At 45.0% G+C, this 25,685-nt stretch overlaps 1 protein-coding gene across 1 annotated transcript in view; it reads left to right on the forward strand.

Moving 5' to 3' along the window:
- The window catches only part of AMFR (autocrine motility factor receptor), a 40,645-nt gene extending 16,831 nt beyond the window's left edge, over window positions 1-23,814 (forward strand). The window contains exons 7-14 of the mRNA XM_075008767.1: window positions 93-226; window positions 2,841-2,951; window positions 5,362-5,552; window positions 7,572-7,675; window positions 10,361-10,495; window positions 12,321-12,404; window positions 20,190-20,374; window positions 22,213-23,814. Of these exons, the coding sequence (XP_074864868.1) occupies window positions 93-226; window positions 2,841-2,951; window positions 5,362-5,552; window positions 7,572-7,675; window positions 10,361-10,495; window positions 12,321-12,404; window positions 20,190-20,374; window positions 22,213-22,360 (1,092 nt within the window). The 3' untranslated portion in view covers window positions 22,361-23,814. The remainder of the gene's footprint in view (window positions 1-92; window positions 227-2,840; window positions 2,952-5,361; window positions 5,553-7,571; window positions 7,676-10,360; window positions 10,496-12,320; window positions 12,405-20,189; window positions 20,375-22,212) is intronic.
- The last annotated feature ends 1,871 nt before the right edge of the window (window positions 23,815-25,685 follow it).

Consider the following 25,685-nt stretch of genomic DNA (forward strand, 5'->3'; position numbering starts at 1 on the left):
TCGTGAACTGCATTTTCTACTGTTTTTCAGTTCTTCTGTTTTGTTTCCTGGAATTCATTCTGAATGCTGTTTTGTTTTGTTTTCTTCCAAAGCTGTTTGGCAATATCTGGCTGTCGATGGCCAGCCTTGTGATCTTTATGCAGCTGCGTTATTTGTTCCATGAGGTTCAGCGCAGAATCCGTCGCCACAAGAACTATCTGCGTGTGGTCGGAAACATGGAAGCGAGGTGAGCAAGTGACGAGCGAGGGTAAAGTGCTGAGGTGAAAGACCTGATGAGAGAGCTTCCTGATAAAGGAATGGGAGTGAGGAGGTCATGCTGCTTACCATATGCTAATGTAAAGGGCCTGTGAAACACAAACTTCATGATCCAGTTGTCAAATCTTCTCAGTTATAATAAGTTGGGGCAAGCAAGATATGGCCTGCCATCTGGATCCAGCCCACCAACCCTTTTAATCCAGCCTGGCCCACCCTGTAGCACCGAACAGCCACATTTAAAGTGACTGGCCGCTCTCTGCGGCTCTCTGCGCTGAGGAAACTAGCCAATGGGAGCTGAGAAATTTTGCTGGGGGTGGGGACAGTGCAGCACAACTTCTCTGCTCCCATTGTCTGGTTTCTGCCAGTATGAGCTGAGAGATTTTGCTGGGGGTGGGGGCGATGCCCTGCCCCCAGAGCACAGGGAGCCCCAGGAAGCAGTCTGGGGCTGCTGGTGGACAGGGAAGCTGGCCTGAGAGTGGGAGCTGTATGCAGACATCTTCCAACCAGACCCTGCCTCTGGCCTTCCACACCCTCCTGCACCCCAACTCCTCCCCTGACTCTGCACCCCCTCCTGCACTCCTCCAGGCCAGAATCCTCTCTGCAGCCATACCTCTCCTGGATCTTGCACCCCAGTACCCTGCCCCAGTTCACAACCCGGGTTCCCTGTAAGCTGAGTGCTTGGGCGGCTGCCCAGGAGAGATTCAGGTGCCACCCCGCTGATTAGCAGAATGCCCACAGCCTGAAGCATATTCCTACTAGTGGTGCATGTCCACATATAGCGTGGTTCACATAGAACTTATTCCACTCGTGAACGGAAAAAAAAATTAGAGGGAACCCTGGACACAGCCCCTTCCTTCACTCAGTTCCCTCTCAGACCCCCACACCCTCTCATTCACCCTAGTGCCCTACACTGGGCTCCCTTCTACACCCAATCTCCATCCCAGACCCCATAACCCATCCACAGACAATTGTGGCCCAAAATCTCAGAGTGACGCCCCATCAGAACTTATTGCCTGCCCACGTAATAAGTGATCACACTGATGCTGTGGCTTTGTTTCCCCATTGCCCCCCTCGCCTTCCCGTTGGACACCTCTTAGTGCTTGTCCATGCTTAAAACGCTGTAGGGGCACTGCTGTGACGCTGCAACTCCTCAGTATATTTGTTACCTTTTTTGGACTGGGGCCACTGACCCACAGCAAAATTTAGTCCAGTGCCACACAGAAGGGAGAAGCAAAAAACCCCAGACGAACCCCGGACCGAGACACCTCATGGGCTCAGGGACTGGTATGTGGGAGAGGGCTGCAGGGGAGCAGATGTGAAGTCTGGGCGGCAGGGAGGGTGAAGAAACGGGCTGAGGTAGCAGTGGGTGAGGGGTTCAGGAGCAGACTGGAGGTCAGAGGTTGCAGGAGGGTGCAGATGTGGGCTGGCGAACGGGAGGGTGGGCATTGACCGCCGTCGCTGCTGTCCTCACCCAGCAGGAGTTCCGGCCGGTCAGAATGGCAGGAAAAGCCTCTCTCCAGGCAGTGTTGTGCTCCTGTTCCCCCAGCTGGGGGACGGGGAGGAGAAGTGGAGACAGAAGCAGCAGAGGCACAGGCGGCGGCAGAGCTGCCTCCTGCTCCTGCCCGGCACAGCCCATGGGCTGGAGCCATATCCACACCCTCCACCAACGCATGCAGGCTGTGGGTAGCCCCAAGCCTTGGGGGACAGATTCAGGCAAGCCACAGTCTGGATCTGTACAGCGGTCCAGGGTTTCCTCACCTCTGACCTACAGTGACAGGAGGGATTCTCTGATCAGCATGGAATTCCCCTCCCAAGGACCAGCAGCTGGGCTGATGGACTGATTTTTCTTTCAGCCTGGTGCTGTCCGAATGCGGACTAGATCAGCTTAACCGCAGCGCACAGGCGTGGGTTCTTCATGCATCTGACTGGCGTAACTTAGCGTGGACCCAGCCCCAGGCCTAATAGCAATCTGGGATTGAATTTATTGCAGCAATGGGGGAAATAACCAGTTACAATGATTAAGGGTCTGAAGGGCATGACTTATGAGGAGAGGATAAGGGTTTGGGGATTATTTAGTCTACAGGAGAACAGAGTGAGGGAGGGATTTGATAGCGGCCTTCGCTACCTGAAAGAGGATGGAAGAGAGACTGTTCTCAATGGTGACAGACGACAGAACAGGGAGCAATGGTCTTGTTGCAGTGGGACAGGTCTAGGTTGGATATTAGGAAACACTGTTTCACTAGGAGGTGGTGAAGCTCTGGAGTGGGTTACCTAGGGAGGTGTAAACTCTCCTTTCCTACAGGTTTTTAAGTCCTGGCTTGACAAAGCCCTGGCTGGGATGATTTCATTGAGACTGGTCCTGTATTCAGCAGGGGGTTGGATTTGATGATCTCCTGATGTGTCTTTTGAACACTATGATTCTATGTACACTTAAATATGTGGTAGTGTTATGGGAAAAAAACAGCTCTGCACCCACCCAGAGTAAATGGTTTGTGCAGTGAATAAGGGCTTGTAATGGAAGAACTTCTAGGTGTTAAGCTGTGCTGGGGTCGGCATGACCATGTTTTGGGTTTTTCCTGTTGTAGGTTTGCAGTTGCAACACCTGAAGAGCTAGCTGTCAACAATGACGACTGCGCCATTTGCTGGGACTCCATGCAAACTGCCCGTAAGCTCCCATGTGGGCACCTCTTCCACAAGTATGTATCTTGTGAAGATTTTAGTGCAGAACTGAAGGCAGAAAGTACTTTTCTGTGTATAGATTTTTGGTTTGAGTAAGTCCAGTTTTCTTCCCCCCTCTATCTCAACATTCCTCCAGGAGGACTGATTATTTTTTGAGTGGTAGATAAAAAACAGACACAAGCTTGTGCTTTAAGACAAACAAACAGTACTTGGTCGGGAGGCATGGACTTTCTGAAGTACCTGTTGACTAACTTAATGGGTCAGTTAAATTCATTATCCGTGTGTTGTACAATTGTTACTTTTGCTAATAGTGCCTTCTGTGGCATTCTCCTGTCTGCCATTTATCACATCAGAGGCTATGATCTAGGGCTAATTTGTTGTCATTCACTGCGAACCTTTTCATAAATATTTATCTGCATTCCAAGAAGCCTCTAATGATATAATTTGTCGCTGTTGCAGAAACTCCTTTTACAAATGTACAGAACCCTATGAATATTTAATCGCCAGCCAGCCTCTTGAGAAACATAGGCTCTCTTCAGACATGCTTTTTTCCATATATCTAAAACCGGTATCTTTGCATTCTTTCTGAACTCAGGTTGCTCTGAGCTGCACAGCGCCAGCTCATCAGAAGATGGGTACTGGGCTAGGTGGGATTTTTGGTCTGACCCAGTATGTCTGTTTTTACGTTAGCAAGAGGGGCAGCCTGACTCAAGATGACTTAAATGCAGATGTAATAAAGTACCCTTCTTTTTTGCTACTAGCTTTCATCCTTGTTGTCAGGTATATGGGAGTCCATAGCTTTTTGTTTTTAAAGTTGGGAGGTGGCGGAGTAGCTTTTGTTGGCATGAAATCATAAACTGAGCCTGCATGTGTGCAAGAGGTACAGAAATAGATGGCAGGCAGCATTCACGTGGTTGAGTTCAGACTTATTCCTTTAAGCTGGGCTTCAAAGGGGTCACATAATGCTGTCCCAAACCCTACTAAATTTCACTGACCGTTAGGTACCTCACTCCTTTATGTGCCTTTGAAAATGCCATCTTTAATTTTTAATAACATTCTTTTTGAATTTTCTTTCTTCCACTCTCCAGCACTTGTTTGCTACAGTAAGTGATGCTTTAATAGCACTGGCCCCACTAGTATGCTGCTTGGTACACTGTTCTGAGGACCAAGCATATACAATTGACTAAATTTTCTTTACTAATGTTCTCATCACACCTAACTATGAATTTGTGCACCTTTATTATATGTACATAGACAGCTTGCGCTGCTGGAAGAGAAACAGTGAGGTATGCAAAACATATCACAAAACACAGAGATATACATCTCTCAAAGCTGGAAGGGACCTTGAGAAGTCATCAAGTCCAGTCCCCTGGACTTATTTGAGATGAGATAATCAAACCTGTCCCAGAACACTGAATGGCCTCCTCAAGGATTTATAAGGCCCATGCTCTAACCACTGTTCTGTCCCTCCCACCAGTGATGGCCTTGCACTGAGTCTAGTGGGTTATTGTCTTAATTTTGCTGTTGACTTGTTGTTTGGCATTGAAAAAGTCTTCTTTCAACTGAGTTTCACCATCTGTAAAATGGGGATGAGCACTGTAAATTGCACTGAGAGCTTCTGATTAAATGTGTTATATGAGCACTGAGTGTATACTTTAAGAAATGGCATTGAATTTTGGCAGAAAAATGCAATTTTAAATTCTGCATATTTTCTCATTGTAGCCTTGTCATTTCGGTCATACCAGTTTGAGTCAGAAGGCAGACAAAAGAGTTCAGTGGATCCCTGTAAGTCCTGGGACCCCCCAGAACTGTAGATGTAAAAGAATCTAAGAAATAAACAACTTATTGCTTGCATCAGTGCATCTTAGTCCACAAAATTCTCAAAGGGATAGGAACCTTGTCAGTAATTAGAAGTGAGGTTAACTATCTGAAAAACAAAAAAAACAAAATTAACCGTTCTTTGGAATGCTAATTCCAGATCAGCCTGCCTAAAAATGCCTTGGACATGTACCAGCACAACCACTGAATCTGATCATCTGCTTTTTATGATGATCATCATTTCATGTACCCTTCCAAACCAAAATTTTCTTGCTTTGAGCTATTTGGCAAAATTGTACAAGGCTTTTCTAGATGTGAGGAGGGTCTGTCTGGAAGTGTAGATATAGAAGCAAGGTCACAACAGTTTCACTTAGGTTTCTTCAGCTGAAAAGACAGACAAAGGGATGTGGTCATCAGAAGCTGGTCAGATAATCTGCCATTTCAGGTAGCCGTAAAATATCACGGCGCAATACGACATGTTAATGTGTTGCAGAGAATATTGTGAGGTGTGGTTGTTACACTGCAACTTCTTGGTGCACCAGTGGTCTCGGTACCTCACACAAATGTTATATGTTCATGATGGTTTTCTGTTGCCTGTTTTGTTGTCAGCTCATGCCTGCGGTCCTGGCTTGAACAGGATACATCCTGCCCCACCTGCAGAATGTCTCTCAATATCACTGAAAACCACCAAGCTAGGGAGGACCATCAGAGGGAAAACCTGGATGAGAACTTGGTCCCTGTGACAGTAGCAGAAGGCAGACCTCGCTTGAACCAGCACAATCACTTCTTCCACTTTGATGGTTAGTTAACGAAGTTTTAAAGTTTGATGTTATCAAGCAAAACAGAAGAGCAGCAACCTTCTGTACAAGTGCATCCTCATTGTGGTCCAGTGTAAACTTAAACCATACAAACATTCCCTCTCCCCTTCAGCTTTCTCAGACATACAGTTCCTTCTAGTTACAGGTAATATTAGTTCATAGGGCAGGTCTGCATTGCAATCAGAGATGTGATTGCAGCACGTGTAAACCTGTGACAATAACAGTGAAGCCACAGCACCACAAGATGGCTGCTCAAATATATACTAAAGCTCCCAGGTGGGCTTGGACAGCCAGTCCAGCTGTCATGGCTTCACTGCTATTGCTAGCTGAAAGCTAACTCAGATGTGTCTTCGCTTGCTTTCATCACACTTCTGGAGAGACTTGAACATATGATTTTAGGACTGTCCAAAGCTATAGAGACTTCTTGAAAGCTCCTTTTCTTCAGTAAGGCAAAGGGAATAGCCACTTAGAGTTGTATGGGATTAACAATTCTAAAACTGTTGTTTGTTGTAGACACTCTCATGCTCAATGGCAGGGCCAGCGGCTGGGAGCCCAGAAGCGCTGCTGAACAGCAGTTAAAAAGCCAGGAGCAGCAGCAGACCCAGTGGCCTGGAGAGGAGCTTGGGAGCAGGGGAGCCTGGCAGCCAGGGGAGAGCCCAGCAGTAGAGTGGCTGGCTTTGACCTCGCCTGGTCTAGCAAACTCCCCCGTTTGGACTGGTCAGGTCTCGAGAGTGCAAGACAAGAGAGATCTAACTTGTATATGCACAAAGCACATGGACTTCTCAGTGGTTCTGGTTCAGGCTGTTCCCCAGCATGCTGGTACATAAGCTGTTTGTGGTGCAGAAAAAGTCCATTAACTCAAAGATTCTGCCAAATTTTGTTGCCTTTGTCATCAGCATGTACCTTCTTTCCCCAAGCAGTGGAGAATTCTGCCACTTGAGAGTAATTTTAAAGCCTCATTTAAGCATGTGTCCATGTTGACAGGCAGCTGCAGTTGCGTTCCCAGCATGCTCACGGCTGGTGTTCTCACTTAGGTGCACGAACACAACGAGCCTTTATTTGGCCGTTCTCGTTTTGTAATCTCACTTTTCAAATCAATAAAACCAAATGAAGAAATTCTGGTCCCTTTTGGGTGCACCCACTACACATCACTGCAAACAGCCTCTTCACTGTTTTTTTTTCTGTGTTGGCTTTGTTTGCAAATATAAGCTCCCTTTCCTCAGATGCTCACTCAGAGGGCCACCGAGGTTGCTGTGAAGGCAGGACTGAACGTTGCTTAGAGCAACGCGTACCGATCAGTCAAGAAACTAGAAATGAGGAATGGAACGGAAGAGAGGCTATATCCATTTTTCATTCTCTGGTGGGCCTGATCCTGTAATTGCCACGGGAGAAGGTAGAGGATTACTCCGTACACTTGCTCCACACCTGCAGAGCAGCACTTTCTCTGATAATGGCGGCATGATGATGAAACAACAGGGGCCACAGCTGCCTTTTATAAGCTAGCACATCTGTACTGGCATTGATGCAGTTGCAAATGCTTACACCAAGTCTGAATTTTCCCTTTTTTTTTTTGAGTAGGTATTTTTACTCCACAGCCTAGGGCTTAAGTATCCGTTACTGGTGCTGTAAGTATAGGTTACCGGGGATGTCCTCTTGATCCCCCGAAAGCCCCCAAACTAGTAAATGCTGCCTCTATCATAAACGAGTTTTGCTTTAAAAATGAAAGCACCATAGTTAGTGGGACAGATCAGCCGTGGCTGGCTTAGTGAAATATTTGTATGTGAGTTTCAAACAAATAGGAAGATTTATAAAGAGAGGGGTACATTTGTCTTCGCTTCTACCTTCTTGTTTGGCAGACATGCTTAGAATGGGATTCATTATAGAATTTGCCTTATTCATTTTGTGCAATTCTAGATGATGGGATTAAACACACCGGAAAAAGCTCATATTGCTGAAAATCTTTTACCCCGCCTGACTTTTGTTTTGGTTTCTTGCTCTTAGGCTCTCGTATCGCTAGCTGGCTGCCCAGTTTTTCAGTGGAAGTGATGCACACTACTAATATCCTGGGTATTGCACAAGCAAGCAACTCGCAACTTAATGCTATGGTAAAACAGATTACTAGATTGTACTCTTTTATGCCTGCCAGTTTGTGTTGGCTTGAAAGGGATTTAAGTGGATTGAGAGCAAGTGGAGGGGGGGGACACTGAAATGTCAAGCAGATGCCAAGTTCAGGGTTTTACCTCAAAGGCACCCTAGCTTAGGTTGGGGGCAGCTCAACAGACTTCGGTAGAGCTGGGTTTGAATGTTAGCAGTGCTTAATGTGTGAAAATAAATGAACAATGGAGGAAACAAGTGAAAGGGAACCCATAAGTCCGTCAGAAATGGGACACTGATTACAAGCTACCAGATTTTGTGGATTAATGCATAAATGATATCCCATGATAGAAAAAGTCAAGGAAATGATATTATAACATGTACTTAGTTCATTTAATGTGACAAGTATAGTTCAGTCTGACTTATTTCTGATATCCAATTCTATATCAAGTCCAGAGTATACTAGTAATAGTTCCCACTCTCCAGATCGTCACCTTGTTTTGTTGAGTGGGCTTGTGTATTCCAGTGAACATGAGAGCAATGCTGCAGGGAGTCTCGTACTCCTAGCAGGGTCACCGATGACAGTAAGGCTAAGTGGGAGAGTGCAGATGAAGAACCATCCTGAAAGTCCTCAACGGCAGAACAGGCAGAGGGTAGCAAGGGTGATCCTACATCGGCTGCAAGGGCAGTTGAAGGCTGCAGCAGATGGGAGACTCCCAGTCATGCTGGTCCCTATGCCATTGGACCTGGGTCTTCTGTCCATCAAGGGTCGTGTGGTGGCTGCAGTGCACCAGTCCCCCAGTGTTAAAAGAAGTCACACACGGACATCTTCCTCTGCGTACTACTCTCCTAAATTTAAGCCTGACTGGTGAATGGCCCCGGGAGCAGGATTGTGAAATCTGGAAGCTTTTAGTCATGGACCAGCACATAGGTGGAATGATGTCCATTCAAAGGACTGAGGTGGTAAACCAGTCCAGCTGCTGCATCCATGACTGAGCTGCCCTGTTTAGGATCCATTCTGCTCGCAGATCTGTGGCTCTGGAATAGGACTGATCAGCCATCAATGGACTCTATTTAATAGGAGGCTGACATGATGAGGCCCTACTCATTATTGAGTGACTGCCAAGAAGAAGGAGGAAGTAGTAGTAGTTATAGCTCACTGGTGTATCTTGTAAAAAATAATGAAGCTTTCCTGATGCAGGACTTCTCTGCAGTGCTATCTCTGCTGTTGGATCTGTGGGCGGCGGAAGGCCACAGTTTGAATATTTTTGGCTTGCAGACTGTCTATTCTAATAACTTTATGCCAGTTACATGTATATGTCATATTTAAATAGACATCAGCTGCTCTTTTTTGCTGAGCAGGATAACATAGGATGGAGGTTTTGTTTAGGGTGACTAGTAATTTATAAGGGTCCTACCTATTTGAATGTATTTCAGCTTTGTACTTTAAATTGCCTAATATGATGAAAAAGGCCCGAGTATTAGTAAACTCAACTATTATGCGTTTTAGATTGGAAACTAAGGAAACTTCTGCTTCATGTTATCTGAGAAACATCGTAGTAGAGTATTCCAAGAGAGTAGCTGAGATGCTGAATCTGTTACTTTTGTCACAGATGAATAAAAAGGGAAGTTGTTTTGTGTACTAGTTAAAAGTGCCATCCAGTATGTGCCTGGTTCTCTCTCCACTATCCAACACACACCATTTGCCATGTTTTTTACTTTCCAAGCATTGGAAAGGCTTACTGAACCAGAAAGCACTTGTTCTGGGCCTGTAGTATCTTTCTAGCCCTAGAAGTTAGCAGGACTTTTTCGGACCATCACAAGCACATTATTTTGATTTTTCTTCTTGCCTTTCTCTGTTTCTGTAGTACATCATTGAAAGAGCTTGAACTGTTTGTTGCTCACGCACTTAGGATGTGGAATCAGAATCAATTGGAAAGCTGTTTTCTCAGGCGATCAGATGATGGTAAACCATCAGTATCTAGGGTGAACAGCCTGAGAGATAGCAAGAGAGAGAAGACTATTTAAAACTGAAACTACAAGTCTCTTAGGTTATCAATGCCATTTTGGTGTTGGTCTGGGATTCAGTATAGTAAATCTTAAAACATCAAGCTCATTTTCAGTCACTGAAAGATTAGTTACTGTATAAACAATCAAGGGAAAAGACCTGTATTAAAAGTGTGTATTTATTCTTTCAAGAGTGAAGTTTCAGGGTGAAATCCTGGCTCCAGGTGAGTGAGTTGGAGATTTTCCATTGACTTTAGTGGCATCAGGATTTCACCTCATTCTATAAGTGATTGTCAGACTGGTATAATATTTCTGCCTCAGGACCAGTCTCTCGAATGAGTTGTTCTTGTGAATTTTCTTGCACCTTTGCCAAGGTGGCAACAGCAATAATTTCTCATTTCTTGCTCCTGGGAACATACGACATGCACAGTGCTTCCATCAAGCAGTGCAGTTGCTCTGAGTTTTTTTTTTTTTTTTTTTCAAGACACAGAGAGGCACCAAGAACTGGTGTGTCCAGTTTGCTCTTGCAGTTATTGTAATTGCATTCAGGTCTACTGCAACTGAAACAGAATTGTGGTCACTGCAAATACAAGAGAGGCATTTGTTTGCATAGTTCTGAAAATCTGTCATTAAGACTTTTTTTTTTTCCCCACACAGATATTCACATTACAAATTTGTGCTTTTCACAGGCCCATCAAATTCAAGAGATGTTCCCTCAGGTTCCTTACCATATAGTCCTACAGGATCTCCAGCTGACACGCTCTGTAGAAATAACAACTGACAACATCTTAGAGGGGCGCATCCAGGTACCGTTCCCAACACAGGTTAGTCCTAAGATCACATTTTGACAGGCCCATGCTTCACCTATGTTTTAGATTCATCACATGGATGAGAATGTTAAGAACAAGCTAAGAAAATGTAACACGGATTCTCCAGTTCTTGTATTTTATCCACTAGCTCAGGGGTGTCCAACTCACAGTCCATGGGCCAGAATCCGGCCTGCGGAACCAGCAGCGGCATCATTTTGAAAGCCGGGTGGGTGGCTTGAAGTTGCATGTGGCTCTTTAAGGAGCCATTTGTGGCTTCCACCGCTCACTCTTGCAGCTCCCAGCCCTACTGCGCTTAAAGAGTAGAACTCAGTTTAATTGGTTTAACGTCTGGCAGGAGTGATGCGGGCATTAAACCAATTAAATTGAGTCACATTGTTTCAGCGTGGCAGGGCACAGTGCTGCAGGTAGGGGAGGAAGTAGGAGGACTCGGGGGGAGTGGTGTAGCTGAGCTGAGGATGAGGTGCCAGCCTGGTGAGGGTGCAGCGGGGTGTGTGGTCAGTACCTGGAGCTTATATGTAAAGTTAGTCAGTCCTGGGTTTGGGGCTGCAAGGGCTCAGAGGGATTAAGCTTGGGGTTGGAGGGCAGTTTGGGGTTGAGAGGAATTGGGACTGGGGATTGGGGGAAGGTTTGGGGCTATTTTGTGTTCAGCCCCAAGAACATGTAAAAAATTGCCATGTGACCCCCGATGAAAAAAGGTTGGCCATCCAGACCTAGCTCTATCAAATTTGGCGTTAATGCAACATTCTTGTACAGATTCATCTGCATAAAAGTCTGGTGAGTCTGTCTGCCACCTTAACGCACCGGCCCCTGCATGTAATATGTCATTTAGTATTACATGACAGGAGTTAATCTGAATGCCTTAACTACAGGTCTCCTGACGGGACAACTGCCATGAGGTACAGTGATTCATCACCACTGCTACTGTGGTGGTGGCTGGTGTCCTGGACCCTTTAAATCACTGCCAGAGCCCCATGTTGCACATACTCAGCAGCGATGAGGGCTGGCTGAGGGGAGAGGGGGCATGGTGCAGTCCGGGTAGTGCTGAGGGCTGCCTGCTCCAGCGTGGCCCCATCTGCCCAAGGCCCCAACCTTCCAGGAGCACAGAGCTGGGCCCTCCCATACCATGGGTCCAGCAATTTGGTCAGGTCCCCTTTTAACTGTGTGGTATGAAGGTGACAGGCATATTAATACTGTGGATTTTGTGTCTGCAATTATTGCGACTTCTGCACCTATAAAATCTCAAACGTGCTGTTTAGTAACCTGTTTTTTTCATGTAATTCCCTGGCTTTGCTAGGAGCACCATGTTTTCCGTCTCCTATAGCAAAAATGGGTGGAAAATAAATGTAAGAAATTTCATCGTAAATGATGTCTTTCACGGAACATTTCAAAGCTTCGCCTCAGTCACGTTGCTCTAGCTTTATAGTGTTGGCAGCAGTTTTCCCTGCTGATGTACAGCTGAGTTATGTCATTGGGGAGTGGTTTCTATAAGGAAAGTAGTCAGCAAAATAATGTTCAGTTCTGCTTATTTTTTCTGGATTACAATAAAACAGTCTGGGAACCACATTTGGGTTGGTAAGGATACCTAATTGTGATGCTGCACACATCAGATGTGTTGTATTATCTGATAGGTGCCTTCCATCAGGGTGTGGGGGTAAGTGGCTGTAATTCTGACACTCTCGGATATGGATTCTCTTTCTTGCTAATTTATTTATTTTAAATAGACCACAACACATTATGGGGTGTAAGATAGAACTTGAACTTATTCTTGTATTTATTTTTTCATTTAATTTGGTACACTAAATCTCTGCTTGTATTGTAGCGTCCAGATAGTGTTAGACCCCCATCAAACAGTCCTGTGGAAAGGCTTAATTCTGATCAGGAGGAAGCAGAAACTGTTACCCAGGTAAGCTGGCACAAAAAGCACCCAAGCACATTAGTACAAGGAAACCAAAGTAACAGAGAAATTAAATTAAACAGCCTACCATACCAGTAAATTCTGCTGGAGGGTATTCTTCAGTGCCCGGGCAAGTGGTGCACATTGGTAACACCCATGCAGGAAATGTTAAGCTTTCGTTCTAAAGCACAGCAGGAACCTTTTCTCCCGTAAGTGACGGGATGTGATTCTCATCCTATGTCTGTTGTGACTGAAAGGTATGAGTGATGGCTGTCGGGTGTGTGGGTAGGGAGTTGGTGGTCTTTATCCTGTTCCTACTGGCTATGCAACCGTGATGCAAAGTGGGCACTCCTGACTCTATGATTAGAGGCCAAAACCAGTAAATAGCCCATGGAGATTGAATTTCCGTCTTCCTCGCCATTTAACTTTCTTTCCTTCTTTGGGGTTTTTCTGTACTCTTGGCCCAATAAAAATGTTGAGGTGTCTCACGTCACCCTGACTCTAGTCAGCTCCTTCACGCTTAAACTTCCATTCAAATTAAAATCCATCTATTTTAAGATTAATGGAGTCTTCACTTTTCCAAAGGGACATATCCTATCTTAAGAGAGTGGTCACAGATCTTTAGGAGCTGACTTAACACAGATTGGACTTCTCTAATCCAGAACTCTTTAGTGTAGCAATACCCGTGATCCAGTAGGACCACTCATGTTCCTGGACCAGAGAGCCCCAGCGAATGGGAAGTCTGGTGGCAGGCGGGGATGGTGGATGGTGGCACATCTGGGCCAGTAGCAGCAACAGTGGGACCAGTGGCTGGGAGCCTGACTGTGCCTGTGGAGAGCCTGACTGTGCCTGTGCCTGGTCCAGCAGGAGCCGGGTCTGGCAGTCAGGAGGGGACTACAGGGGGCCAGGTGGCTGGTAGCACATCTGGGCCTTCGGCAGGGTGCTGGTGACCAGTGGGCCTGCTGGGCCGGTGGCAGCAACAGCGTGATCAGTTGGGAGCTGGGAGCCTGACTGACTGTGGTGGGGGAGCAGCAGCAGCCAGGGCTGGCAGCCAAGAGGGGAGCCTGGCAGAGCCACCATTGACCTTTCCTCGTCCAGCAGATTCCCTGGTTCAGGAGTGGTCTGGTGCTGAAGGTGCTGGACCAGGGACGTCCAAGCTTTACAGAGATTTCAGGGTAAAGCCGAACACCCTCGGATAGCACAATTGAGAAGTGCGTGTTTTGGTCGTGCTTCAGTCACCTGGTGATGGCTGCTACGGAGAACCCCTGCAGGCAGTGTTCCCTTTAATGTTTTCCACTCATGGGCGGAATAAATTTTGTTTTATGTATCAAGGCATTTGTGGATGTGCACTACCAATAGAAACACTGTCAGACTATGAGCTCTCATGAATAAGTCAGACATAAGACCAAATTTTACAGACCTCTCTCCTCTGATCCCACTTTGGAATTCCAAAAGAAATTGCAACTACTACTTAAGGAACTCCCTGCTGCTATGTGGGACCTTATTCACTGACACACACCATCTGAGCCCCAACCTGGATTATTCTATTTACTTCCCAAAATCCTGGACGCCCTGTCATTTTGCGTAGTGTCACCCTTACGACCAGACTATCCAGTTATGTCGACTTCCTCCTCAAACCCTATGCCACCAACACTCCCAGCTGTCTCCGAGATACCACTGACCTCTTGAGGAAATTACAAAACATCGGAAAAGTTCCTGACAACACCATCCTTGCCACCATGCATGTAGAGGCTCTGTACACTAATAATGCACATGAAGATGGATTACAAGCGATCAGGAATTCCATCCCTGACGTCACCACAGCCAATCTGGTGTCAGACCTCTGTAACTTTGTTCTCACCCACAATTATTTCCAATTTGGGGACACTTTATACCTCCAAATTAATGGAACTGCTATGGGCACCCGCATGGCCCCATAATATGCTAATATATTTATGGCTGACCTGGAACAGCGATTCCTCAGCTCTCGTGCCCTGTTATCACTCCTCCACTTACAGTACATTGATGACATCTTTGTGATTTGGACCCGTGGTATAGAGACTCTAGAAGAATTCCACAGAGACTTCAACAATCTGCACCCCACCATCAACTTATGCCTCGACTACTCCACGTGAGAGATACATTTCCTGGACATTAAAGTACAAATCAAGAACGGCCTGACCGGTACCACACTTTACTGGAAACCCGCTGATCGCTATACTTACTTACACGCTTCTAGCTTCCATCCTGCACACACAATTAGATCCCTGGTTTACAGTCAAGCTCTTAGGTACAATCACATTTGCTCTGATCCTACTGACGGAGACCGAAAACTTCAAGCTCTCTACCAAATATTCATAAACCTGAATTACCCACCAGGAGAAATAAAAAAACAAATTGACAGGGCCGGATGAATACCCAGGGACCAGCTACTCCAAGATAGGCCCAAAAAAGCCAAGAACAGAACACCACTGGTCATTACCTACAGCCCCCAACTCAAACCACTGCAACGAATTATTAAAGACCTACAACCAATCCTTAATCAAGATGCTACGCTCCAGAAGGCCCTAGGTGACATGCCTGTTCTCTCCTACAGACAACCTCCCAACTTTATGAGGATTCTCACCAATAACCACAATCTACACTGCAGGAACACCAGTCCTGGAACTTTTCCTTGCAACAAGGCCCATTGCAAACTTTGTCCACATATCTATTCTGGAGATTCCGTCACTGGACCTAACCAGGTTATTCACAGAATCACGGGCACATTCTCATGTTCCTCAACTAACATCATCTATGCCATCATGTACCAGCAGTGCCCAGATGCTTTGTATATTGGACAGACTTCAAACTCTCTAAGACAAAGAATTAATGGGCATAAAACAGACATAAAAACACTCCTAATCCACAAACCAGTTAGTCTACATTTTAATGGAATGGGCCATTCTGTTAATGACTTAAGAGTTTGCGTCTTATTGAAGAAGAATTTTCAGTCTGCTTTCGAAAGAGAAACTGCTGAACTCTCTCTTTTATATTCAAATTTAACACATTAAACAGTGGTTTGAACCAGGATCAGAATTTTCTAGCTCATTATAGGGGCTCTTTTGCACACTTGGCTTTATCTAATTCTTGACTCTTCCCTCCTCCCCACCCCCCCGCCTCTCTGCTCTCTGATTTGCTCACCCTGGTTATATTTTTCTGATTTGTCAACCTTGATTACTATTTTTGGTTCACTGTGCCTTAAATATTGAGTCTGTTCTGGTATGGCTATGGTCTGTCCCATGAAAGCTCATCACCTAATAAATTATTTTCTTAGTCTTCAAAGTGCTATTGGACTGCTTTTTTTGTTGTGATAGTATATAGACTAGCATGGCTTTCTCTCTGTTACTGTCAGTGGCTGGGGGTATGCTGCTAGACGGCTGAGCTGTACCTGTATCTCTCCTGGGTGGCCGGCTGCCCAAGTGCTCAGCTTACAGGGGAGCACTGCCTGCAGGCGTCCCGAATTCTCCCAGTGCAATCAACAATTTTTTCTCTCAAAGTCTGTAAGAGGAATTGGTTCTGAAATGTGAACGTGATTGCATCTGAGTGCTGGATTGATCTTTTGGCTTGTCATAACCTTTATTATTGTGTTTTGGAATAATGCTCTCTCTCATACTGCAATGGCTAAGATTTTAGTTAGGTTACCGGCTTCCTTCAAGAACAGTTCCCAGTCCACTTAAAAAACAAACCTGTGGTGTTGATCATCGTGCCTGTCTCACTTTTCATTTGCTGAGTAACAGAGAAGTTTGGGACACAGTGGTGTTCTAGCTTCAGACACTTTCATTTCGCCTGGATTGTTTTCAGTTTTGCTTTAGTTGTTAGTACGACATAAAATCTTCATCTCAGTGTCTGATGACTTCCTAGAGAAGAGTAAAGGTCACAAGTGCAGACTGATTTTTCTAGGTTTGCTCTCCTCTGGAAATAGTTGTCTGTGGGCTTGTGGTGATTTTACTGTGCACCTGTGTTGACCTGAAGGAGATCATTCTAGGCTGCTTCCATTCTTTCATCATAGAGATCCAAGACAGTGAGTTTACTCATCTGCTCCAAGACTTTTTGAGGGAAATGCAGAGCTTTGTTAGATCACTTCCATCTCAATGTGTAGGCTAATGATATAAACCCTCCCCATGCTGTTAAAAGGCCCATGAAGGTCATGTCTTGGTTTTCATAAAGAGGATATTGAAGATTGCTGCAGTAGCAGCTCCATCATGTGATCTAGCTGTGAACATTTCATGTTAGATGTGCCTCTGCTGACATCAGATTAGTTGACGTGTCGCTGCTTATGCTTCAGGGGTATTGGTATCAGCAGGATGGGAGCACTGATTTGTCCCCTAGGGTTTAAAAAAGATTTGTTTTGCTCACCAGCTGTTGAAATCTGTGTGTTCCACAGTTTACAACTTGCATGTCCAGGCTGTGGAGATTTATGCTGTCAGCAGGCTGCCATCAGCCCAAGTGAATGTTGAAGTAGACACAGTTGATGATTTGGAGTCATAGCAACTAAGCAGGAGAAGGTGACATAAGCAACATATTACCCCCTGATGTATTTTGGCTGTCAGGACAGTCTGCCTGGATGGTCAATGACACCTAAGTGCTTAGGCTGTTGGCTGAGGTAATGCATGTCTGAGTTACCACGGTTAACGCTAGCTAGCAACTTTTTTTTTAAGCTGACCGGATGTGATGGGGTATGATCATTATAGGCTGGCTGCTTCACTTAAAGTAGCTTAACTGTGTCATTGTTCATCAGCGCAGTTTACATGTGAGCTCTGGTAGGCATTTGTTAAGGGGAGCGAAGTTCTGGATGCAGTGTTGCTAGTAACAGTTGAGATGTGTTCCTGTGCTGACATGCAGTACTTTCATTCCTTCACTCAGTTGGAAAAGCTAGAAAGCTCTTTAAAATGCCTGGGAAATCAAACCACAGCCTCTGCAGAAATTCTGCAAGTTGTGCTGTGGGCAACCCAGGCGCGTACTTAGAGGACGTCACATACCGTCTGCAGACTTGTTGATAGCTACTTCATCATAATGATTCCAAACTTTACTGTCGTGCCAATGTGCAAGAGTATGACTCAGTAGAGGATCCTGCTTTGCAGAGAGCTCTTATTACAGGGAAGTAATTTTTCTCTCTCTCCAAATCATCAAATACAGTTAAAAAAAAACAACAACAACTTTGTTTAATGCTCTTAGATTACACTGGGAAGCAACAAAGTCCTTAAATGCCACAGTTTCAGGGCTGGATTCTGGAATATACGGAGCTCAGTGTCTGTTCTCCTCCTCTGAGCAAGGAGACCTTTCATGTGGGAAATGTTTTGTCAGAGGAGAACCTGAAAGTGGTCAGCTTCTGTGTCAGCCTGATCTTAGGAAGCTCATTCCACAACTGAGTCACCTCAGAGAGAGCTTTTTCTCCAGCTCTTATACCTTTATTCCTGGTCTTTGTGAGCTGAGTCTTGCCAGAGGCTTCTTGACAGAGATGTAGTTGCTAATGTACCTGGGTCCTTTCACATTAATTACTTTCAAGGGTTGGGGCCCTTTTCTTCTTGTGTTGCTCATTATTAAAATTATTTTGGTGGTAAGAAAAATTCTGGGGTTGAATTTATTGTATCTTAAGGCTTGATCCTGCAAGTTTTAGTGAGTGCTTCCTTAACAGAGCTAGGGCGGCTTAGCTTAAATCATTCAGAGTGGGGAGTCTTAAACAGGTTGCAGAATTAAGATCACTGTGATGGTTTTCCTGCTTATCTGGAATAAGTCTTTCTAGGGGAAGTAGAAATAGCTCTTTCTGTAGAGAGAGTGTAACCTAGAGGATAGAGCACTGGATTAGACTCAACAAACTGTGTTCTATTCACAGTTGTTTTGGATGACATGGGATAAGTCACTTCACTGCTGCATGCCTCAGTTTTTCCATCTGTAAAATGGTGTATAATGATGCTATGAAAAGCACTATCCAAGAGCTAAGTGGTTCTGTTGTTCTAGAGTCATAGACTTTAAGGTCAGAAGGGAGCATCATGTTCTAGTCTGACCTTCTGAACATTACAGGCCACTGAACATCCCCCAGTCACTCCATTAATAGATCTGTAACCTCTGGCTGCGCTACTGATGCTGTCAAAACATGATTGAAAGACTTCACATTACAGAGAATCCACCATTTACACTAGTTTAAACGTGCACATGACCCATGCCGCAGAGGAACACAGAAACCTCCCAGGCTCTCTGCCAGTCTGACCTGGGAGGAAAATTGCATCCCAGCCCCAAATAGGACAGTCAGCTGTAGGCTGTCTCATTCTTTCCATAAATACATGAAGCTCAGTCTTGAAGCCAGTGAGGTTCATTACTCCCCTTAGACTGCTGCTCCAAAATGCCATTCCTCTGATGATTAGAGACCTTTGTTTATTTATGATTTCCCCACTCCAAGATGGAATGCAAAAATTCTCATTTTGCATTGAGATTATAGCTGTTTTCAAGAAACAGCAAATGCCTTTCTCATCAGAAGAGTGACTATAACAAAGAGCTTAATGTTGCTGTTAGTGACTAGGTCTTAAACTTACTCAGTTTACAAGTCAAAATAATATTTCTGTGCCATCTCCAGTGGATGTTTGAGCTGTGTCATTTGTGCCCATGTATTTTGGTGAATAGTCATTATAGAATTTCTTGTGAATTTGAATGCATTAATCGAGAGTTTGATAGATAACATCAGGTTCCGGTAGTTTCATTGTCCTGCATTTGCTCTTCCATATTCAGCTTCCAAAGCAGAAGCAGCTCAGTCTGCAGTAAACAGAACACATAATGGTTTCTTACTTAACAGATTGCATGTACAATATGCCAACTAGAACGCAAAGAGTGAACCTCCTGCTCTGAGAAGGTTACCTGAACAGTACGATGTGTAATGTTAACATGTAACAGACTAGCATGAGGATCTGACTGAAGGTGTGCAGGAAATATAGATGCAGCAACAAACTGCTGGGGGTCGAGGAGTAAGAGTCCCTTTCTATTTATTTTCTCTTCAATATATATGTTGCATTGTTGTTCGTCAGCTACAAAACAAGGGCCTGATTCTGCAGACCTAGCTCCCAAAAAATCATTGACGTCAGTGGCAGTTTATATGTCTGTGGTTAGTAGACTTTAAGGTCAGATATACACTAAAGGGGAAGGTCATATTAAGATGCACAGCTCCACCTATGTTAATTACATAGCTGGAATTGACGTACCTTAACTCAAGCTTCTGTGCTGTCTCCCTTGTGGGTGGTTGTGAAGAGCAGGAGTGCCAGCATCACAGTTGCGGGGGGCTCCCTGTGAGTTTGATTTAGCACATCCCTACCAGACACACTCAGTTGAACTCTGGAGATCGACTGCAGCAGCACCACTCTTCTCCATAGCGCAGCTATGCCGTAGGATTCAAAAGCCAAAAGCAGGAAACTGACACCCAAAGAATTGTCGTTGGGGGGATGAGCCACAGACAAGGCAGGAAATACATTGTGCCATATTTAGAGATTTTTTTATGAACTGTTCTTGCCTTTTAATTGTTTGCATCTGTGCTGTTAAGTGTACAGACTTTTTATTACAGCGTCTTGTTGTGGGGCTTTTTGCTCATCTGTAGAAAGCTTGTGTCTGGGGGTTTGTTGTTTTGCTTATTTTTATATAGGGCAAGAGGTGCTGTGTTTTTGCATTTGGAAATGAAACTAATCTTATGGCTAATCTGTTACTGAATCCACAGTCAGTATTATAACCTGACAGTTCTCCGTGTTTTTCCCTTTCCTATCTTTATCCTAGACTGAGAGAGTGCCACTTGAACTCAGTTCAAGACTGGAAAAAATGGAGGAGTTCAGTGAAATGGAAGCAGAGCCCAGTGAGACTGAAGATTTTGAGGCCAGAGGAAGTCGCTTCTCCAAGTCAGCTGATGAAAGGCAGCGTATGTTAGTTCAGCGGAAGGAGGACCTGCTGCAGCAAGCTCGCAAGTATGCTCAGTCCTTGACACACAGTACAGCCCCGCTCATTAGAATGGTGCCTGGTTTAAGTGCAGTCTGTATGGATTGCAGTCACTGACTTCTTCTTTTCTGTCTTTATGTGTTAATGCAAAATACAGTGAGAGCACTAGCTGTATCTGCTGCAGCGGGATCAGGATTCTGTCTGCTCCAGCATTATTATCGAAAGCACCATTGGGAAATGATGTCTTAGGTCTATTTCTCAACAGGATGTGAATATAAACTCCTAACCTAGGGCCATATCCAGAGCTCACTGAAATCAATGGAAAGGCTCCCACTGATATCAGTGGGCTTTGGGTCAGGACTTAATGAAGAAGAGAACCAGTATCGCTTAAAAGGTGATTTGCTCACCTTGATAATTTTTTTTTCTGATTTGTCAACCTTGATTACTATTTTTGGTTCTCTGTGCCTTAAATATTGAGTCTGTTCTGGTATGACTATGGTCTGAAGAAGTGGGTCTGTCCCACGATAGCTCACCTAATAAATTATTTTATTAGTCTTTAAAGTGCTACTTTACTGCTTTTTTTTTTTTTTTGATAGTATATAGACTAGCACGGCTTTCTCTCTGTTACTTACACGTCTAGTTCTAGTAAACCCTCATCTTGCCTCCTGGCAGAGGCTGTGGCTTTGCTGGTGCTACAGAAGTTACTGTGTCTGACACAGTTATTTTCAAGGGCTGAGCAAGATTTTACATCTGCATGAACTCCAAGTGACATAGGTCTGTTATGATACCACTTATTTAAACTCTACATAAGACTGACAGTTCAACCCCACCCCACAAAATGCAATGACTGATTGTAAACTGATTCTTTTGGCTGCTAATAAATGTGGTGGTTGCATTTTACAAATTCTGCCCATATTAGCGAAGCTTGATAAACTCTGATAGATAATATTTAAACATCAGTTGCTGATGCACACAGATGCTCAGTAAGTGAGAAACCATTATTATGCACCATACAACGAGATTTCTTTGCTTTTGGTTAATTTCTGTTGAACAAGTTTTTGTGCTGGCCTTTTAAGGGCAGTATGTTAAAGGGGTCCTGCAAGAAGTGTCTGCATGGTATTTGCAGGTTTTCAAATACGTCCTTTTGTGTTCTAATGGACATGCGGGTGCATTTTGAGAATCTCTCGAGAAATTTGTCCTCAAATATACCTGTCCCCAGACCCTTCCTTCCTTCCTTATCATGGAGGCAAATTTATTCTTTCTTTCCAATTTTAAGCTATATCTTTAGACCTGTTGGGCTCATAACTGTTGTTTTTACACTTCACTTGAACGTATAGCAGGATGCCATCTCCGGAAATGGCTTTTTTGTATATTTTTGATAATCTAATACTTTGCATCATTAGCACACCATCCATCGGTCTCCTAGAACTTTCCGTTATTTCTGAACTAAATCTCGTGGGACAGGTACTAAACCATTTTATGGAAGGATACGTGGAGCGAGAGAGAGAGAGATTAAGTGGCTTGCCCAAAGCCACACACTCAGTTGGTGTAAGAAATTGGAACAGAACCTGGATCTTTAGACTTCTGGTGCTGTACTTTCACCACAAGAAACTTCTCAAAGTTTACGCGGGGTGCTCTTTCGCTATGTATAAAGTGCATGGTAGATAATCTAGTCCTCTTTCTGGCAAGCAGGGAGAAAGTCTGAGTTTATGCTGCTTGTGGCTTTGCAGATGAGGTACTTTCCCACCTTCCCGAACCCTAAGCTCTCCCTTGCTTTTCTGAACAGGTGTGCCCTGAATGACCGCTTCTCAGAGCCAGCATGATCCCGTCTGCTATTTTCACCCATCTTTTCCCTTTATCCTTATAGGCGCTACTTAAACAAAACCTCCGACGAGGACTCCACCTGCGAGGGCCCCTCTGTGTCTGAGGGCGCTGCCTCTGACGCTGTCACCGTCCGCCGCAGAATGTTAGCCACTGCTGCCGAACGGAGGCTGCAGATGCAACAGACCTCTTAGCACACCCGGCTGCTCCCACCGCCTCCTGGTGTTTAAATAAACAAACGAATAAATAGACAAACCCTGCACTCCATACCAGCAGGAGGTCTCTCTTCAGAGCTGGGCGAGCTGTGCTGATGAGGGAGCTGGCTGCACCTTTGCTGTATAAAGCATGTGGTCTAATAGTGTTTGGACAGCTGGCAGATTAACCTTTCTTTCGGTAATATTTTCTATGTGACACTTCTCCCTTTCACAAACATGCATTTTTTAAACCCTGGGTGTATTTCTGCGGCTAGCATAAGGTGAAGGCCTGCAGCAGAGGCAAGGGATAGACTCCAGCCTAGATTAATAGCTGCGTGCATAGGTCACTGAAGGCGCTTGCGCGTTTTGCTTGAGGTTTTCTAAGGAGAGCGTGTTAGACGAAAGAATTGAAGCGTTGAGATTCACAATGAGCCTCATTGTAAGACAGCAGACAGCCCCAGCCAAATTTCTGTAGGTATCAAAAATGAGTCAAAATGTTACAGAGGCTGGCTCAGACATCCATAAATGCTGGAAAGAAGGAGCAGTACAGCACAGCATGCTGCTGGGTAGCGAATCCTTTGGGTGAATGGTAATCGTGTAGCTACGCAATTTAAAAGTAAAGCCTGGGTCAGACAGGGAGACGCTCACTCATACTGGTCTCAGAAAAACAATTTTTGACCTTTTCTGAGCTACACCTTACTTCTGATTTCTAGCTCGGCTCTCTGACTGGGGTACTTATTTTTCTGTGAATTTTGTTCCAGCGGCAGATGAGCAGCTGAGAATAAAGATTAAAAATGGGGGCTTGAAATAGGTATGTTAGACGTTGGAATTCAGTGTTACAATATGCTGGTGGATCAGAGTTGAGATACACGAATTTGGTCTCTCGAGGGACATGCCAAGAAGCGTCCACATGTGGATGGATGGATGGATGGGACTTGATTGATGAGATGCCTGATAACTACAGGTTCTTGCATTTTATTTTTTTAACCTTGTATTGTGTAGTAATACACCCATGTGTTTAATCGAGCCTACAGACACAAGGAAAATGAAGACCTCTGGACTTCAGGTTAGCTGTGAATATATCCCCTAACTTCCCTCAAAATTTTTAGGACGGAAGACATATTTGAAACCTACAATCCTAGACTGTGTAGTTGAGTTTTACCTGGCAGTGGCTTAATTTTGAATATTTTGAGGAGTGTCGTCTGGTGTCACTGTCCTTTGGAAGGAGGTCAGTATTATCAAGAATTATTGGTAATTTTTAAGTGAATTTAATGAAAGGATGAATCACAGAAATGTTTTGAAGATAATTTATTTTCATAACTCTCTTTGGAATGCCTTACCTTGCAATGCTATTAGTAAACTTTAAAATATACGTGTGAGAGAGAGATTTGGTTTTGCTCAGAGCACAGCTGTTTGTGTTGTTTAAAAAATTAAAAAAAACAAACAAAAAAAAACCTCTTGATCAGTGTTGGAAATCATCCTGAAGTTTCTTTAATGTAACTTTTCTTCTTCCCAATGCAGCAGGTGGCTCAGTTAGGTCTTACAGGGCAGTTAGTCAAGTCACCTCCTTTGTTAAGAGTAGAGGAAACACATTTGCTAAACAGGCTTTTGGAGAATTTTTACTTTAATCATGCAGCAGCTGTTGGTACTGGAACCCATGAATGCTACAAACAGAGTGATCAGGGAGGCTGCAGGGGATGCAGCTTTTGATCTCTGCATTAGTTTGAGCTAAATTGAACGGTATTCCTTATTTTATGGTTGATGCCTTCCCTTAAAGGGTAGATTCCTAGAGTCAAATGATGACACAAGTCAGGTGCAAGGAAAATCTCAGGATTTTCTATTGCAAGCATATATTAGGGAACACAGACTTCATCCTCTCTGCTTCCATGGCCTTTGGGAAGCTGGACTTCCTTGTAGCCAAACAGAAGGGTTTCCTAGTAATTGCTTGTCCTGTAGGCTGAACAGACTGACTCAGCACACAAATCCTAATGGCAGCCACTCTTGTACCCTGCTCAGGGGAACCTCTCACAGGCACAGGACAGTGGTTTGCACACCACTGAGAAACAGCTTCCCTTCCGTTTCTCGCGTAGAGGTCCTAAGCCAGATCTGCAGGACAGGGTTCAGAATGGAACCTCAATATTGTCCCAGTTTCCCTGCAGAGCACAAGGCTCTGTAGTGCTGGCAGTTCCAGGCCTGCTCGGAGCATCAGTAGATTGCAGGAATTCCACCCCTCGAGGGGAGAATGAGACAGGGATTCCTCAGAGTGTGCAGAGAGGATAGTTGTAAGGAAGAGAATCTAAGGGGGAAAGACCTCCTGACCTAGGAAAGGGCTGTGTCTCTGCCCTGGTCTGAACACCCAGGTCCCCCAAGATGGTTTCTCAGCCTGTTCCCAGTGGGTCGGAATGTTGTTCCCATGCTGGGATTTCCTTCAGACGTCTTCCTGAACCAGCTTGTGTAATGGCCAAGTCACAAAGCTGCTGGAAATGCTGACACTTTGTTAGCTGTTGCAGCAGCACAAATAAGCCTCTGCAGTCAGTCATTTATTCGCAGGTCTGTTCTCAGCCAACAAGCAGAGACCAGTCCAGCTTCACAACTTGCTGCAGCCCAAGTTGCTGAGTCAGAGGTCATGATAGGAAACAGACATTGAGTAAAAAGCCACGTTGTGCCTTGAATCCCTACCCTGTGCATAGGCATCTGGTGTGTGGACCTTGGCCAGCCCTGTGCTCTCATGGCAGTAAAACTGAAGTGGAAGCTGAGAGCTTGAATCAGATTCTCAAAGCAAAATTCTCTAATCTCCCCAGCATGCTTCCCTCCCTCTCCCTCACTTCTTTTGTGATCCCTCGTGGCAGCTTTGCATCTGCGTGTGTGTTTTCCCTGGATTACTGGTGTGCACAGGCCTTTTGTCCCTTATAGGCCGCGTCTACACGTGCACGCTACTTTGAAGTAGCGGCGCCAACTTCAAAATAGCGCCCGTCGCAGCTACACGTGTTGGGCGCTATTTTGAAGTTGAAATCGACGTTAGGCGGCGAGACGTCGAAGTCGCTAACCCCATGAGGGGATGGGAATAGCGCCCTACTTTGAAGTTGAACGTCGAAGTAGGGACCGTGTAGACGATCTGCGTCCCGCAACATCGAAATAGCGGGGTCCGCCATGGCGGCCATCAGCTGAGGGGTTGAGAGACGCTCTCTCTCCAGCCCCTGCGGGGCTCTATGGTCATCGTGTGCTTCAGCCCTTAGCCCAGGGCTTCTGGCTGCTGCTGCGGCAGCTGGGAATCCATGCTTCATGCACAGGGTCTGCAACCAGTTGTCTGCTCTGTGGATCTTGT

Source organism: Carettochelys insculpta, chromosome 14, assembly GCF_033958435.1.
Source record: "Carettochelys insculpta isolate YL-2023 chromosome 14, ASM3395843v1, whole genome shotgun sequence".
NCBI classification, from domain to species: Eukaryota; Metazoa; Chordata; order Testudines; family Carettochelyidae; genus Carettochelys; species Carettochelys insculpta.